This window comes from Triturus cristatus, chromosome 4_1, assembly GCF_964204655.1.
Source record: "Triturus cristatus chromosome 4_1, aTriCri1.1, whole genome shotgun sequence".
In the NCBI taxonomy this organism is placed as follows: Eukaryota; Metazoa; Chordata; class Amphibia; order Caudata; family Salamandridae; genus Triturus; species Triturus cristatus.
The window spans coordinates 394,684,778-394,702,157 of NC_140585.1; the positions used below are offsets into that span (position 1 = coordinate 394,684,778).

The following is a 17,380-nucleotide window of genomic DNA, read 5'->3' on the forward strand; positions in this document are numbered from 1 at the left end:
CACACCATCTGCTGTGCCTCATGAGTTTTTTAGGTCTCGCCTGACCCAGCGCATGCTCTGGTCTACCAGGCCAGTCTAGAGCTACAGTGCATGTGCGCGGGCGCTCGCGCCGCGCTTGACCGCAATTACTTTCACTTTCGCGGCCGCACGGCCGCTTGGCATAGCCAATAGGTCTCGCTTTTGGGACCTTATAAGTATTTAGTTATGCAACTGTTGCATGGCCAAACACTTATAAGGTCGCAAAGGCGAGACCTATTGGCTATGCAATGCTAGTTTTGGAATACTGGCAGCCTGCTCTTGCACGGTTAGGATCTTGGCGCCTTTCCTTAAATGAGGGCTCAGTGTGATCTTGGTGACCGGCGCATGAGCCTGTCTCCTATAGGAATGCTTCTCTAACCCTCCTCTCAGGCTGCTGACAGTGTTCAGCATGCTTATCTGGCCTCCCAACAGATTATATTTTGCTAATCCGTCCAGCTAATTACTTTTTTTCTTCTTTTTTACAAGACCTTTGCGTGTGCACATTAGAGTGTTCTAATGAGTGAAAGGGGTTTAACTAAATTAATTTGTTCTCAAAATGTCAATTTTAGTGAAAGAAAAAAATAAGGGTAGCATGTCTGCTGCCCTTTTCAACTCTTGGGAAGCAAGAGGTAACTTCGTGACGCGATAGCCTTCTCCAACTAAGGGTACCTTTATAAAACCAGTATACATCGTAAAATACTCCAAGCTCGTGTGACAAACCGGTTTCCTTTCACAGTACCCCTCAAGTGCCACGAAGCAGGAGAGCATTCACATTACTTCACGCCGCTTCTAAGGCAAAAAAAACTCTTTAAATAAAATAACCCTTTTGACACATCAAATATAGAAAGTCATTAGGAAAATGGCGCTGCAAAGAGGAGTCAGCAGCCCTCACAAAACCCACTGCTCTCCCCCCAAACACACGCACCAGCTTTCTGCTCACAGAGAAACATCTGTTTCTTTAAATAATGCTTCCTTGTGCACTTAATCACTACTTTCACAAGCGTATCACAAGCAAGCACAAGTGCTCTCTAATACATCCTGACCCCATTGGCTTTGCCAAGGTTTGTCCGCTGTTGTTCAGTATTGGCAACAAACTAGGGGCGCACAGAAGGTCTCATTCCCTATGCGGAATCGGTGAATTTGGAGACTTAACGTTTCTCTTGTAACACGAGTTCCGGCCATATCCTGCCAATCGCCACGTGGCGGAATTTATTCCTGCGAAGCTCCATAAAGGAGAGTACAAGCGCGCTCTGGTGCCCCCTAGCACCATTTTGTAACGCAGGCAGTCGCATGGAGAAAGCTGCTTCGCAAGTAGATTTGCGGCCGATATTCGCAGAAGTTTCGCTCACCTTGCTCCAAAATATTGGAACACTCTGACCTGCACAAATGACCCAGTCTTCTCTGATTCAGGAAACTCCTGAAGACTGAATTATTCCGGGACTGATTTGGGCGGAACCTGTACTTTGTCTTCTCTGCAGCGCAGAGATACCCCTTCAGGGGTGACTCCAGCGCTTTATAAATTCCCTTACAAATTCTACTCGCGTGGCTGTATAATTGACTCGAGCGACCGTGCACTCTTGTGTACCGCATGGTGCCGTACACGCTGGTTTTTCATTGCTGCTCGCGCTACTAGCGCTAAATTGCAGTGCAAGCAGCGTAACATGCATATTTCTCCTCGTTGGAGGAACTCAGAGGAATTTTTATGTAGCTCCGCGGAATTGCAGGGAGTGAACTCCGCAGGTTTCACCCACCCCTACAACAAACATTTTCTTCTCAATTCTGAACAGCAATGGTAACAAGCACTGGTAAAGTCAAAAAGTCAGTTCGTATACTTGAAAGGTGAAAGCCAATGGATTTGCCAGTGCTTGTTCATAATTACATGTACTGTGCCTGCAACCGTGTGGCCGTGACCTCACCTCTCTGGGTACAGCTACAGGTCATGGTTAGGGAAAGGCATTATTACATTTGCAGACATTTTTTCAGACTGGAGACCAGCTCATTTACCTGTCATCTAATTTCACTCAATGAAGTTTGCATGAAAAAAACAGAAAAGCATAATTTGAGTGAACAGACTTCATCGTGCATGAATGAATATACGTGTGGTCCATAACAGCAAGTTTAAAAACAAGCATTGGTAAATGCATTAGTTTTCGTCTATGTGATTAATAATATTTTTAGGTCTCGCTGAGGTCAGCGCATGCGCTGGCTCGGAGAGACATTTTCTAGTTGGGATTTTTAAAGTGCTGCCTGTGGCCTAAAGCTTGAGTGCACGTGAGCGTGCACGCGCGCAGCCGCCAATCACTGCTGCGCGCACACCACTCGCGTGCTTGCCAAACAGCGCTCCTGTCCAAGCGATCGCGATCACTTTCGCTTTGATCGCGATCGCTATTACTTTCGTTTTGAATGCTTGTTTTGCATGGCGGTGAAACAAACCCGAACTGCTTACTGCTTTAACATTTTTTTTGCGTCCCGACTGCTTTAACATTTTTTTGCGTGGCGGTGAAACAAACCCGAATTGCTTACTGCTTTAACATTTTTTTGCGCGGTGGTGAAATAAACCCGAACTGCTTACTGCTTTAACATATTTTTATGCGCATGTTTTTTTTTTTTAATGGCGCCCGAATTATATTCATCTTTCACAGTTGTTTGCGTGCGCACTTGGTTTTATTTAATGCCGGTGAAATATACCAGAACTGTGTTCAGCTTTCACAGTTCTTTGCTTATTACTTGTAGGCAGACAACAACGTTCACAAAGCACTTTACAAGAACAATGCTCTTTAGATGGTGGTGAAACAAACTCGAACTGCTTTAAAAAATAATTGCGCGCGTGTTTGTTTTCTTTAATGACACCCAAATTGTCTTCATCTTTCACAGTTCTTTGCGTGCGCGCTTGGTTAACTTTAATGGCGGTGAAATAAAACAAAAATGTTCAGCTGCCTCTTCCTTTAGCGATTTTGCATTACTCTTACTGCTAACACCACCCTCCAACCCCTCAAACAGCACACCTTATCTTAAACACAGGTCGCGATATCCTGCAGAGCCATTCCTTTAATAAAAACTGGCGCCACCTACATTTACATATTTAAGTGGATGAAAGACCGAAACAATTCACAGGATCAACTGTCGGTGGCTTTCCCTCGCCTGCAGCCACGTGTCCCAGCCTCCCGCTGACTGGCATGGGCATGATTTGTGATCATTTGTTTTCCTTCCCTATGTGTGTGGCCTAACTTAGCGCAACTGCCAGCGATCACACAAATATTCCGGGGCTTTGTTTGTACCGGTTTCATAATGTTCCCAACAAATGCAGACTACATTTTTTGAATGAATACCACAAATAAATGTTTTGGCAGGAAATTACCTGTTACACCAACTTAATGCACATGGAAATTGCTCTTACTAATTTTATATAGCGCAAACACGACCTGAAGGTAGGTTTGGGAAATATTGCATTAAGGCATTACGTGCACTCCATATGTCCCAGCCACCCGCTGACAGGCACGGGCTGGATTTGTGATCACGGAATCTGCACAGTGGCACAACAAAGTAGGCTGACAGAAATAAAGAGCGTCAGTCACATTGCTTTATTTACCTTCTTTATGTCGCAAAGGCATGTGCGGATGACAGGCTTTATGCCCAGTGCATCCAACATCAGAACAAGCATTGGCATAGCCAAAAGGTCTCGCCTTTGGGACCTTATAAGTGTTTAGCTTTCAACAGTTGATGTTGCACTAAGGATATTGTGCTGCATATTAAAATACTTATAAGGTCCCAAAGGCGAGACCTATTGGCTATGCCAATGCTTGTTTAGGTTTGACGTCTAGTGGAGGGTCAGGTGAGCCAGATGTGTTTGTTCAACTTGCCTAAACTAGCAGAAGGTAAAAAAGTCACATACCTTAATGTTTCCCAAACTGTTTGCTGTGTTTATTGAAATGTTTAGAAACATAATCAAAATGTTGCGTTTGCTTTCTCTCCAAGAAAGATTGTGTATATTTGGGTAGGAGGAATGCCCATGACACCGTGCTCGAGGGTATCAATTTACTATTGAATAAGCACGTAATACGCCATCTGAATGTAGCATATCTAGAGGCAATCTCATACACAGCACAGTGAATAAGTTGTGCAATATAAAAAATAATAAATAAATGCTTTGATAAACCAGTGGGTTGTGGCGGCTTCTCCTTGTGTCCTGAACATTTGCCTTGAATTTTGACCCTTTGTCCTGAAATTTTTATAGTCCCATCCTGAATTTGCCTCCATGCGAGGTAGTCACCGTACAAGGAATGCAAAGGGGCCATCATTCCTCCTTTATGCAATATTTAATATTTACAGCCAAATGTTCAGAGTTTTGAAAGAAAAGAAACAATGACAAACTGAAGAAAGCAGTCAACCTTTCCTCTCCAAGATAACACAATGTGTCCTTTCAGCAGGAACATCAAGTTTCTGAATGAAGGCCATATACCATGGACCACCCCATCATCACTCACGCTGCATGGGGCATGTGCTTTCCAGAATGCTATTGATCATGCGACAGTTTTCTACACATATAGTAAATTTGAGACTACCAAGGGCAATGCAAGTGCAAAATGGATGCCTGAAAGATGATAGAAATATCTTTGAGTCTTACTTCGCCCTTAGGCCTGCCCTTTGTCCCCACCCTAAGCCCCACCCATTGCCCCTGCCCTTAGCCCCCGCCCATAGCACCAGCCTAAGCCCCACCCATAGGCCCAATCTTAGCCCCACCCATAGCCCCACCCTTATCCCTACCCACTAGCCACTCCCCTAGCTTGATTTTGTGAGTACCTGCACTTATCTTTTCCTATTTAAAGCACTAGTCACAAGTCACTGATTATAAAGAAAATAGAGACTGCTATGTATACAGAGATGACAGAATCCCATGTATTACAAGTAGATATTGATGGTATATTAGAAATAGCATGTCTGCCAGTTACGTGAGGATTACAACCTAGTGCCTGTATACTTCTCATGATTTTGCACCCTGCCACATGTGTTGCGAAGCACTTTCATCTTTGTTTGTTTGAGAAAGCTACCACAGAGAGTCAAGAAGGCTTGAGATTCGAGCTTTCCATCATAGATACAGTGTCTTGTGTCCTGGTTAGTAGAGAACGCCTAAAATCAAACCAATCACATTGTGAGGCTGTTTCTGCACCTGCACAGGGTGGTTAAAAAGTGTGACATGATTTTGGAATGATTCACTCCTTGTGCTATTTTCTATGTTCACAATGTTGCATTCCATCTTGAAGAGTTTTGTTCAACTGTGACTGTGTGAGCCAGGACGGTCACTAAGGGAGTGAAGTCTAGTCAAACTGAACTGGCTCCCACTTGAAACAGGGCCCAAGGTTGAGATGAGCAGTAGTCTAATGGATTGAAAGGTCCCTTGCGATTTCAGCCATAAGAAGGAGGTATTTTGCTGACGTCAGCAAAATAGTTTTGCAGCCACTTTTCTGCCGAACTCATCACTGCTGAAAGAGCATACTTTGCGATTTGAACTCTAATGAATTACTGACCCTTCCCTTTTTTGAAAATAAAAAGTAGTATCCCTTTGCTGTGCTGCACATTTTGTTCACTGAGGCTGTATTACCTTTGTCTGAGTAACTACAACTCCCATAAGGTGTAAGGTGGAGGGAATACGTGCAAGGGATCTGATCAGAGAACACTTGGGGAGTAATCCATAACGTGCCCCGGGGGCACAACGGGCATTTGTGCCTGCTTTGAGCACCCCCGGGGCACTTTGGTATTACAGAAGGGGGCGCAGACGCTTGTGTGGCCTCTTCTGCAATACCAAAAGAACTGGCACACATAAAGTGTCAGCGCTATCTTGAAGGGTGCGTTCCCTCATTTGCATGTGGGCGTGCCTCATGCAAATGAGGGAATCCCTCTGCCTCTGCGCCCTTGCTGTTTTACCGACGTGGACGCAGAGGCAAAGAGGCCCTCAGGAGGCGCACTGACAGTGTGTGACCTAAAAGTTGGCACACTGTCAGTGCGCGTCCTGAGAGCAGTCCTCTGCAGGGGGTAAAGGACGCAGCTGACATCCCCTTGCAGGCGGGTGCAGTCACAGACTGCATCTGCCTGCAAGGGGGTCGCTATTCCCCTTTAAAAGTGCAGGCGGGTTGCCACCTGCACAGTGAATCAGCAGCTGCTCCGTATTTCATGCGAATGCGCTGCGCCCAGGGCAGCACGAATCCAGGCCTGCCCTGGGGGCAGCGCATTCCCATAATGCGGCACATTTTCCTTCATTGCGCTGAGGTGCGCCCGGCGCAATGAAGGGAATGAGCTCCATGTGTAATGTGGCCCCTGAACGGAGGTGTGTAGGGACAAACATGATACATCAAGACTGAAAAGGGTCAAAATATGGCTTGCTTAATGGGTAGTTTATTAATCTACAACGTAAATGTTTATTGATGCATTCTTAAATTCTTACATATTTAAATATTTTCGGCTGTGAATTTGCCTGCAGAAGCATAGCTGTGCATGGGGCTTATTAATGGAATGGCATGCGGCACTTCAGAGCAGAGCAGAGGTGCCCTGCGTGTGGATCACTGGTCTGGAATACAAGTGTGTCACTGACCAGGACCTAAGAGCAATTCCAAAACTTCCAATCAGTCAGAGATTATCAATATTTTTGACCCATATGGAAGCACGTGATCTTTCAATGCCTCATCAGCACTTCTTTGATTAATCTGCATATTATTTATAACCTCATTTGAAATATTCCACGAGCTCATAATGACAATGGCATTCTGCAACTGATAATGAAAATGCCTCTACCTTGTCATGGTTGATACAACGTGGGCTTAAAATGTGGCTTATGTGACACAACAGGACACCTCTCACTTTCATTGAGCACACACATGAAATTAAACGTTTTTGCTAAAGATTGCACATATTTATTTACAACATTCATCAAATTATCATAGTCTGTTTCAGTTAAAGACAGTGGACCCAATAAAAGGACACCACTCAGTGACTCTGATAACCTATTTGATGTGTGCTAAATCTAGAGCATGGGTGTCCCACTAAAGGTAGGAAAGAAGGGATTTTTTTGATAAATTTCAAGTGCAGTGATAATTCCTTGCTTATCTTGTAATTTATACATTATGAAATGTCACCTTTGTATTGGTCTCACCGATTTGTACTAGTTAGTCTGCACTGAGTCATCTTCCATGATCTGATTGGATGTGCCCTTCTATGTTCCCAATCAGGACGAAGGCCTCCTTTCTGAGCAGTTAATAGGCTGTAATATTAGAATAGCAAGGGATGCAGTAAATAAGGGCAGATTGGGGCGCGCTGACACTGTTTGGGTCCAAGTGCAAAAACAGCTGGATTGTTCCGGACAGATCCAGATGTCCCACACTATCTGCAACAAGGTGCAAGAGATCATGGCAAGGGCTGATGCAGGCTAGATCCAAGATGCATGAAGTTAGGACATGGGTACGCGCAAACATTTTCCTAGCACCAAAATATTTGGTCTGAGATATGACCGAGGTCGGCATTGATGACAGCAGGGTGGTGGTCGGGAAGGGATGTGTCGGGTGGTGTTTGCGTAGGGAGAGGTGGTGGTGGTGGTGGTATGGTGGGGATAGGGAAACCAAAACATATATACCTAGTTGCTGAACTGCACAATGTGAAACCAGAAAACCTGTGATTAATCATGGCTTTCTCACTTTACCAAATTGTGTGATGCTAGGCAATGTTTTTATTTCACTTTGCCTCCTTTTACTTCATTTATAAATATAAGAGAACTTAGAAATACATGACTTCAGGATGGGCAGTGTACAAAACATTCTCTTGAGTTTGATTTAATAAACTAAAGTGTTGTTCAGGAAGAACAGGAACATAGGCCACCCAGAGGGTGCGCATAACAACTGGCATGCATTTAGTTCATTATTGGCATTGTTGTCAGGTTTTATGGAAGAATGTACTTCTAAATTCATGTTGGAAAACTATCTCTTTTAAAATTATACTTCTCAATGAACTGATATAATCTCATGTACCAAGGAGAAACAGTTCTGCATGTTAATGAAATACACTTTTTGTATTTTAAAGATACTATCATATTTTTACAGTTTTGCTGCAAGCGGTCTTTAAAAATGGAGGTGTTCCTAATGTTAAGTCAATCAATAAATCAGGCGTTTTTTAAGCGCGACTACTCACCCGTAAGGGTCTCAAGGCGCTGGGGGGGGGGATAGCAGGCTCCAGTCCATCAACCATCAAGGGGGTGTTTGTCAAAGAGCCAGGCTTTTGAGGTTTCTTGCGAAGATGGGGAGCGATGTTGTCTATCTGAGGTAGAGCGGCAGGGCGTTCCAGGCTCGGGCTGCGAGGAAGGAGAAGGAGCGGCCTCCCGATCTGGTCTTTCTGGTGCGGGGGACCACAGCGTAGTAGAGCTGGGCAGATCGTAGGGTCCTCTGGGGTGCGTGGAATTTGAGTTGGCTGTTCAGGTATGCTGGTCCGGTGTCGTGGAGGGCCTTGTGGACGTGGGTGAGCATCTTGAAGGTGACTCTAACTTCAATGGGGAGCCAGTGGAGTGTGCGCAGGTGCTGGGAGATGTGGCAGTGTCTTGGCAGGTTGAGGACCAGTCTTGCGGCGGTGTTCTGGATGTTCTGTAGCTTGCGGGTGAGGTTTTTGTTTATTCCGGCATAGAGTGTGTTGCCGCAGTCGAGTCTGCTGGTGACCAGGGCGTGAGTGACGGTCTTTCTGTGTTTGAGGGGGATCCATTTGAAGGTCTTACATAAGAGGTGGAGGGTGTGGAAGCAGGAGGATGAGACGGAGTTGATCTAGCAGTCCATTTTGAGCTCGGAGTCCAGGATGATTCCCAGGTTGCGTGCGTGGTCCGTGGGGGTGGGCGGGCTTCCGAGGGCAGGGGGCCACCAGGTGTCATTCCATGGGTCGGGGTTTGGGCCCATAATGAGTACTTCTGTTTTGTTGGTATTTAGTTGTAGGCAGCTGTTTTTCCTCCATTTGGAGACGGCTTCCATGCCTTCTCGAAAATTGTGTCTGGCGGTATTGGGTTCGTTGGATAGGGAGAGGATGAGTTGGGTGTCGTCTGCGTATGACACAATGTTGAGTCTATAGGTTCTGACGATGGGGGCGAGAGGAACCATGTAGACATTGAAGAGTGTAGGGCTGAGGGAGGACCCCTGGGGTACTCTGCAGGCGGTAGGTGTAGGGTCGGAGAGGAAAGGGGGAGTCTGACCCGCTGCGTTCTGCCAGAGAGGAAGGAGCAGATCCAGTCGAGGGCCTTGTCTTGGATCTCTGCGTCGTGGAGTCTGCGTATTAGGGTGCGGTGAGAGACTGTATCGAACGCCGCTGAGAGGTCGAGGAGGATGAGGGCTGCTGTTTCTCCTTTGTCCAGTAGGGTGCAGATGTCGACTGTTGCAGCGAGGAGGGCGGTTTCCGTACTGTGGTTTTTTCTGAAGCCGGATTGGGAGGAGTCGAGGATGTTGTGCTCTTCGATGAATGTGGCGAGTTGGCTGTTGATGGCTTTCTCGATGACTTACACTGGGAACAGGAGCAGGGAGATGGGTAGTTTCTGAGGTCAGTGGGGTCCGCCGAGGGTTTCTTCAGGAGGGGGTTGAACTTGGCGTATTTCTAGTGGTGTTTCCAGTGGTGCAAGACACCCTAGTTATTACCTTTAACTTTGCTTGATCTTTGAATAAATGCATGCCTCTTTATTTAGCATTTTTAAATGTTAATAGTGAGTTGAGTAAACAGCAGTCCAGCGCTGCTGTTGAACAGGGGGTCACTTTTGAAGGTCAGAAGGACCGCATGCAGCCCCCTGGCCGTACTTTGAGTATTGCTGGTCGAGGAAGTGGACCCTACTGCCAACTATGAAGCAGAGTGGGCCGAACTGATGCTGCTACATGTCACTTGGTGGGCAACTGACATACGGTACTGGCACGACAGGCAACAAGAGGCCCGACAGAGGGGAGAGGATGTGGCCTAACAGCTAGAGCAGTGGATTTCAAAGCTGGGCAACCAGGTTATGAGCCTCTGCAGGGATGCTCAACATCCTGTGATTCTGGGCAAATCACTTAATCTCTCTGTGCCTAACAAAAATAAATGTGCCTATCTGTAACGCAACTGGTGCTCATGTGACGTGCTCTGATACCTTTGGGTTAGGTTTGCGGTAAATAAAACACCCCCCCAAAAAAAGATTACAAAAAATGGCCTAAAATTTGCCTATTTGGTAGATAAGTCATAATTATTCCTTGGACTTTCCTGAAGAACCCTTGCACCCAAACTGGAGGGGGCACCACCTTTTGTTGACTGCTGTTATGTTACAGATAGGACATGGTGGAGACATTCATTTGTAGATGGCCAGGCCATGGGCGAGTGGTGCCAGGCCATGGGCGAGTGGTGCCAAGCCATGGGCGAGTGGTGCCAGGCCATGGGCGAGTGGTGCCAGGCCATGGGCGAGTGGTGCCAGGCCATGGGCGAGTGGTGCAGTAGAGAGCTGAATGTGTCGAGGAAGGAGGCAGGTGCGGATGAGAGGTTGGACACTACAGAAGAGGGTCATAGCAATGGAGGGTGCATTGGGAATGTGGTTTTAAAAGTTACAAGCTAAAGTTTAAAATAATCATTTAAAATAAATGATTGCATCAACCCCATCCCCTGAGCAAAATTGGTAGGGGAACCTGCACCAAATACTTTGCAACTCGACCCCACAGAAGCATGCAGCGGCCTTAATGAAGCCTGCACCTAGTGAGAAGTTGTGGCTACTACTGGGTCCTTCCCAGATGCTTATGCTGCAGGCTGTATTTCACAAAAAGCCATTCAAAAAGTAAACACTAAATTAAACAAAAATACTTCAAACAATAGAAATAAGTGAGTACCTCAGCAGACAATCCTGTGGTGTTGGGCATCAGGCCCACATGGTGCGGAAATGATGGAAACTGGCCCAGGGCACGTGCGCCTGGGCCCCTTTTATTAGCAGGGTCACCTGACAGGTGACGCCTGTGGTGGGTGGGTGTATTGTGTGTATTACATCACAGGCTACAAACTAGAATGTATCCAGCCGGATACTACATCCCTCCCAAACTTTAATAAAAAACAAACGAGAGTCCAACCTGTAATAAAAACAGATAAATAACACACACCACCACATGAGTTTATTCAGGCCGTCAGCCAGGCAGCGCTGGAGCTTCAGACCGCATAGTCGGGATGCCTTCAGTCGCCTTGGCGGTGTTCTTTAGACCGGCCTGGTCTCGCGATGTTGAAGTTTATGTATAAAAACTTCAGTGTTGGTGCATCTGGAGCTGTGGTGCAATCCACTCTGGATTTGGAGATGATCTCTGTGAGTGAGGCCTTCCTTTGGAGGTGGCATGCTCGGTGACCCTCCTTACTCCTGACTGCTGAGCGACGTCCGACTTGCCGCTTTCGCCTGGACTCCTCTGCCACTGTAGCCTCTTGGAGGGCTTTTCTGCTGGCTGTCATGGGACCGTGTGAACCGTATGGGGTTTTGCGTGAGCCGCGCAAAGGCGTCCCTGAGGAACTGCCAACGGACTCACAGCCAAGTCGCTCATGTGGCCTCCGATGGTGGTGTCTTCGTCTGGGCGTCTTTGCCGTCTGAAGTCGGGTTACGTGCCTTCCTCTGGCGATCTTGTGGGTGACCAATCTTCAGCCGTGACATTCATGTTTCCTGCACCTGACGAGGAGATGCGGCCGACACATCTCTCCTACTCGGACTCCCTTCGCGCGGGAATTCCAATGAGGCCCTTGTCCCCTGGACTGCCACATGGCCGCGTCGACTGTATGGGCCTTTGCGTAGGCCGCGTGTAGGGGTCGCTGCGGAACTCCCAACAGGGCGGAACTTCCAATGGCCGGGTGTGCTCGACTTCGGCAGGCTGTAGGTTGACTGGGGTGCACAGACTGTTCTTGGGTGATTCACCTCCTTGCGCTCCGGTTGTTCGGGGCGTGTGTGGATTCACTCGGGTGGTGCGATGCTCCTTGATGATGATGCACCTGGAAGGTGGTAACAGGATGTTGGTTTTCTTCAGTGGGCAGACAGGCAGTGATCTTCTGTCGGGGTGACCTTAGGGAGTGAGAAGGGCTTGATGGAATTCGTGGCACCGCTCCGTTGACTTCAGGCAGGTGTTGTGCTATCGATACCAAGCAGCCGGTGACAGGTGAGAGGACAATCGAACTGCGAAGCGTGGGGCCAGGACGCAGATCACGCTTGCCAGCGGCTTACGGTAGTTCCTCCCGCAGAGCTGTCTCCAGTGACGTCCCTGCACCCCGGTGGCTGGCTTGTGTGGATGAAAACCTTCCTCAGTGCTGGTGCGAGTCCTTTGTCCTGTCGCTCCTCTCTGTTCCATCTTGCGCACCTGTGGTGGTTGTCTGCCCTGTGCCGTCATGCCACTGTTCTTTCTTCCTTTGTGGGGTGGCATCGTGCCCCGCTCTTCTCCTTCTTCCAACCAGGTTTTCACTTGGATGTGGCGTCCTGCCATCTGTCTCATGTTTGCACCACATGGACATCTCACTGGTCGCATCGTTCTTGTGAGGGTCTTTCCTTCCCTTTTGCGGGCCCATTGCAGGATAGTCCTATCCGTAGGACTTGCATGTGCTTCTTGGGGACTTCCATTGGGATCATCTCCTCCTCAGGGATTTCACGGTGTCACTCTTCTCTTCGCTCGAGGGTGTCGTGCTTGCACCTCGAGGCTGCGCTGTCGTGGCGCCGGCTTCTGCCTTCGCTCCGGCGCGCTCCTTGCTTGCTGGGCGACGTGACGTCCAGTTGCGTGTCGCTGGTTGTTGGAGCGCATGAAACTGTGGTGGCCTGCCACGTGGGGTGTGCGACTCCTCTCTTGCCTGTCTTGGGTCACCGCCGACTCCGTCTTGAGGCATTGTGAGGGAGGACACTGTGTTGTCTTTGGCCTGCTGCGAGGGCTTTGCTGGTGCAGTGGAGACGTGGTCGTTCTCTGGGCTGCGTTCAGCCTTGCTTCGTAGTGGAGATGTCTCTATCACCCGAGAGCCTGCCTGTGCTGTCGGATTCACTGGCATGGTTTTCTGTGCGCCTCTGACTTTGCATGCTTTGTCCTTTGTTTGGACGCTTTCTTCTGGCGCTGTGTGTGCCTGTAGCGTAGCTTACGAATAGGTCCTTGTACCAGGAGGAGCGAGTGATGCGATCTCTTCTCCAGCAGTGGCGTAGGGCAGCCACATGTGGTGCCCGCTTTGCGCAAGCTTCTCTTGAGCCATTAGCGGGGCCAGCGACCTTGAGACGTTGCTGTTCTGGCTGGTTATCCACTTTTGTTGTTGGTGGCCATCCGTGTGTAGCTCTGAGTTTCTTGCAGCTCTTTGCGGGGTTTGTCAGTCTCTCTCCGTACCTTGCAGAGGTGGCAGGCAGTGTTCTTGCCTATATGATGTTGGTTTGCACTGGTGTAGCTTGGGGCCACCTTGGGGCTCAAGTGTGGCATCCACCTGGAGAATTCGCTGTCTTCACAGGTGTCCTGGCTGTTCTCACTTGCAGGGTGCAGAGGGCCTCTCTATGAGCATTCTTCTCTGAGGGCACGTATTGCTGTGCCTGGCGCAGTCTGTCTCAGCTACTGGGCGTGAGCAGTCTTCCTGGTGGTGGCGTTGAGCACTCTGGGATCTGCTGACTGCTGTTGCCAGTTGGTTAGCATGACGCTGTGCGGTGCCCTGGTACAGCTGGTCCGTGGGGTACAGTGCAGCTTCGCTTGTCGCAGGTCTGCAGCCATCGGTCGCGGTGGGCAGTTAGTGTGCTGGACCGCTCTTTGGATGCACCGCTGCAGATCCTCCTGCTAGGATCCCTTTGCAATCTCCTTTTGCTGATGCTGCCACTTCTGGCAGGGTAGTGGGGTGTCAGGGCTTCTCTTCCGGTCTATGGTGCTGTTTGGGTTGATGGTCGCGGGGTACAGCTGGCAAGTTGCTCTGGCCAGGCAGTTAGTCTGTCTCTTAGCGCGTGGCGTCTGGGAAGCTACCACGTGGCGCTGTGGTCGTCACGGTGGCTCGCCCTGAGTGATGCAGGTTTTGGGTGCTGAGGGAACTGGTGCTGGGCTCTGTGCAGTGACTGTCTTACAGAGCTGGTGCCGGGCTCTGTGCAGTGACTGTCTTACTACCTGGGGTGGAATTACCATAGACGCCTCTTCCCTCACCTTGGCACTCACCAAGGCCTCGCAGTGTTCCTGTGGAGTGGTGCAGGCAGGTGCAGGGGCGATGCTCCCCGGTGACAGCAGCAGGGTGCCCTTGCAGCGTGGGAGGTGAGAACCTGATGCTGCAGTGTGGGCGACTGCTCTTTCGTTAGAATGGCGACCTGGGCTGGGGGCCCCTAGTCTTTGCTGATCCTGAGCGTGCCTTAGTGTCTTGGCATGTTGGGCTTGCTTCATGCGGCTGTAGGAGGGTGCAGTGCTACAAATAACCACCTGATGGCAGCGCTGTGTGTCAGTTCCCAGGCCCCAGCAGTCTGTTCCTGGAAGCTGCGGGCATTTTCTGACTGCTCTTTGGGGGACTGTACTTCAGAAAGAAAATGAAGTCCTGACGCTTACCACTGTCTCGCTCCTCTGCGAGGTGTAGGTCAGGGGGGTCATGCAGGTCGCTTCACCCTTGCGCCTCCCAGCGCTCCTGATTGCCGCCGGAGGGACTGGGATGGCAAAGCCCCTTAGTTCTGGACCGGGGGCCGTGTCGTGCAGCCTTCTCGCTGTGTAGGGGTAGAGGTGTGGCGTGAGACCAGCAGGTGGCGCTGCGGCTCTTTTCCTCTTGTTCTGTTCAGGCCAGCCGCCGCTCCTTGTGGGTCTGTTCCGTGCTTCGGCTGGGGTTGTGGCAGTTTACCCCCCCTCACTGTAGGCCAGCAAGACGACAGGCAGTAATTCAGCACCAGTCGAGCCCCGATTTGTAGAGGCTGCCGGCGCGCAGGAAATTGGAAGTTCAGCAGGTGGGTGCAAGCGGGGCTGCGGGGCATGGTAGGCGCTGTGCCGCGACAGGTTTGCAGGCTTTCTTGACGTTGCGGGTTGTGTGCTGAGGCAGCATGGGGGCTTGTCTGCAGGAACGGCCCTCGGCTCTGGCCTGCCGCTTGGATATCTTCAGGTCGCAGGTCATCTTGTCGCTGCTTGCTAAGCTTGCGGGCACATTCCGAGTGTTGCAGTGGAGTTGTGGTGCTCTCCTGGGACTCGGGCGGTAGCTGGGAGTAGTTTCTTCCCTCTTCGCGCTCAGTGCAGACGCGGAGCACTGCCAGTGGGCACTACGGAGCTTGCAGGGGTTTTTCACTACCTTCACGCTGTCGAGGCTGGCCGGCTCCTTCGTCTCCTGCAGCACAATCACGGCTGTCGTGTTAGCACGGGGCCTTGTGCAGGCAGCGCTCGTCTTCTCGGGACTAGGAGGCGGTGACAAGGTGACGCGAGGGGCACAATCCTCACCTCCGTCACGGGTGGCGGGTAATGGTGCGCTGGGAGTCCCGGTTGCCAGGCACCTTTGCTCCCCCACGGGGAGCGATGAAGCGCAGAGCAGCAGGTCTGTGGGGTCAGCTGCCCGCCTCGTCGCCAGTGTGGTGTTGGGCCTCAGGCCCACATGGTGCGGAAATGATGGACGCAGACACCGGCTATGTGGTACAGCAAACTGGCCCAGGGCACGTGCGCCCAGCCCCTTTTATTAGCAGGGTCACCTGACAGGTGACGCCTGTGGGGGTGGGTGTATAGTGTGTATTACATCACAGGCTAAACACTAAAATGTATCCAGCCGTATACTACAAATCCCAAAAACACATTTGTGCACCTTGCCATAAAATCTGCTCTTGCCTTGATAGTTAATCTTCGTAGCTTAAACGTGGGCGACGCTTGCTGTCAGTGTTGTGTAAGTGAGCGGAAGGGCGCGAGCTGCTCGGTCTCCTCGCGCATCACCAGGCCTCAGCTCTCAGCCCTCCGGCTCCGAAGTGACCTCCAGTGCCCGGTCTCCTCGCACATCACCAGTCAGGCAGGTAGGTCTCAGCCCTCCCTCCCTCCGGCTCCGAGGTGACCAGCAGTGCTCGGTCTCCTTGCGCATCACCAGGCCGCCCTCAGCCCTCCCGCCCTCCGGCTCTGAGGTGACCTCAGCGCGGTCCTTCAAACTGAAGTGAAACAGCAGTTTGACTGAACCGCCGTCCGCGTGTCCGTTCCCGGTGTTGCCTTGCTTCTAATTAGCTCTTGGGTGGGAAAGTTCAGCAGCGCGCAGATTTTCCATAATTAAAATATTTAGAAAAAATCACTTACCTCAACTATGACCACCTCCACGGAGACGTTGGAAGGAAGGGGCAGGCGGGGCTGGAAGTGCCTCGCTATGGCAATCAGAAGATGTAAAGTAGCCAAGAGGTCCTTGCTCAAAATCACTAATTTTAAAGAAAGCGAGAGGGAGAAATGGCATTAAATATATTTAATAAAAGGTGACATTTTCTTAATGACATTCCTTCTTCGGGGCTATGGAGTAATATCAGCATTATCCAGACACGTGCCTCGCTGTGGGAGAAGGTGACATTTAAGCAAAATGAATTCCTGGAGCCAGTAATGTTCCAGTGTAAATACTATTGCATGCGAGTTAAATGCATGCTCTCTGGACAACTGCGAGGGGATGAACACAAACCAGAAACAGTAAAACATGCAGTGGTATTTCGAACTGTAAATCAAATACTTTGTAATTAATTCAGATTCTTAAATAACCGGGCCCAAAAAATAATTGTTTTTATAAGCACTTGTAGGTGTCCTATAGCTCCAGACTTGTATTTCTCGAGGTAACCTGGCCCTGTTACATTTACAGTCTAGTATCAATCAATTTATAAATCAATCAATACATTTTTATTCGTTTACAAAACCATAAAAGAAGACACACATTGAAATCAGTCAGTGTGTGTGCATGCGTAATCTGTGTCTGTTTTTGCATGTGTGTGTGTCTGTGTGTGTGTGTGTGTGTGTGTGTGTGTATGAGTGTGTGTGTCTGTACATGCATGCCTGTCTCAGTGTGTGTGTTTATGCGTGTGCAACTGGGTGTGTGTCTTTCTCAGTTTTTGCATGTCTGGTGTGTGTGTGCGTGTCCATGCGTGTCTATGTGTTTGTCTCAGTTTTTGCATGTCTTGTGTGTGTGTATAACATGCTGTGAGATCAGTACATTAAAACAACATAATATAAATAAAAAAAAATTGTAAACAACAAGATTCGGTTAAAAGTTAGCAGTCTTTAGTGATTGTTTTCAAAATGACATCATAAGACATGCATGCACATCCTGAGGCAGCGGCAGAGACAGCAGGCCTAGTTTGCCATTTCTGTAGCCAGCTTGCTACAGCAGTGGACGCAAACGACTCACTCCAGCTTCTTTAGAAAATGAACATAGTAATACATATTGCAACGCGCTTTGGCTTGATATGACCTCA

The 17,380-nt window shown here is 49.3% G+C and overlaps 1 protein-coding gene across 2 annotated transcripts in view; it reads right to left on the reverse strand.

The window, feature by feature from the left end:
* Positions 1 to 17,380, reverse strand: part of PARVG (parvin gamma) — a 282,942-nt gene that overhangs the window by 146,825 nt on the left and 118,737 nt on the right. For both annotated transcript variants that reach the window (XM_085652454.1, XM_085652453.1), the window contains exon 6: positions 16,230 to 16,345. In XM_085652454.1, coding sequence (XP_085508580.1) covers positions 16,230 to 16,345 — 116 coding nt within the window. The remainder of the gene's footprint in view (positions 1 to 16,229; positions 16,346 to 17,380) is intronic.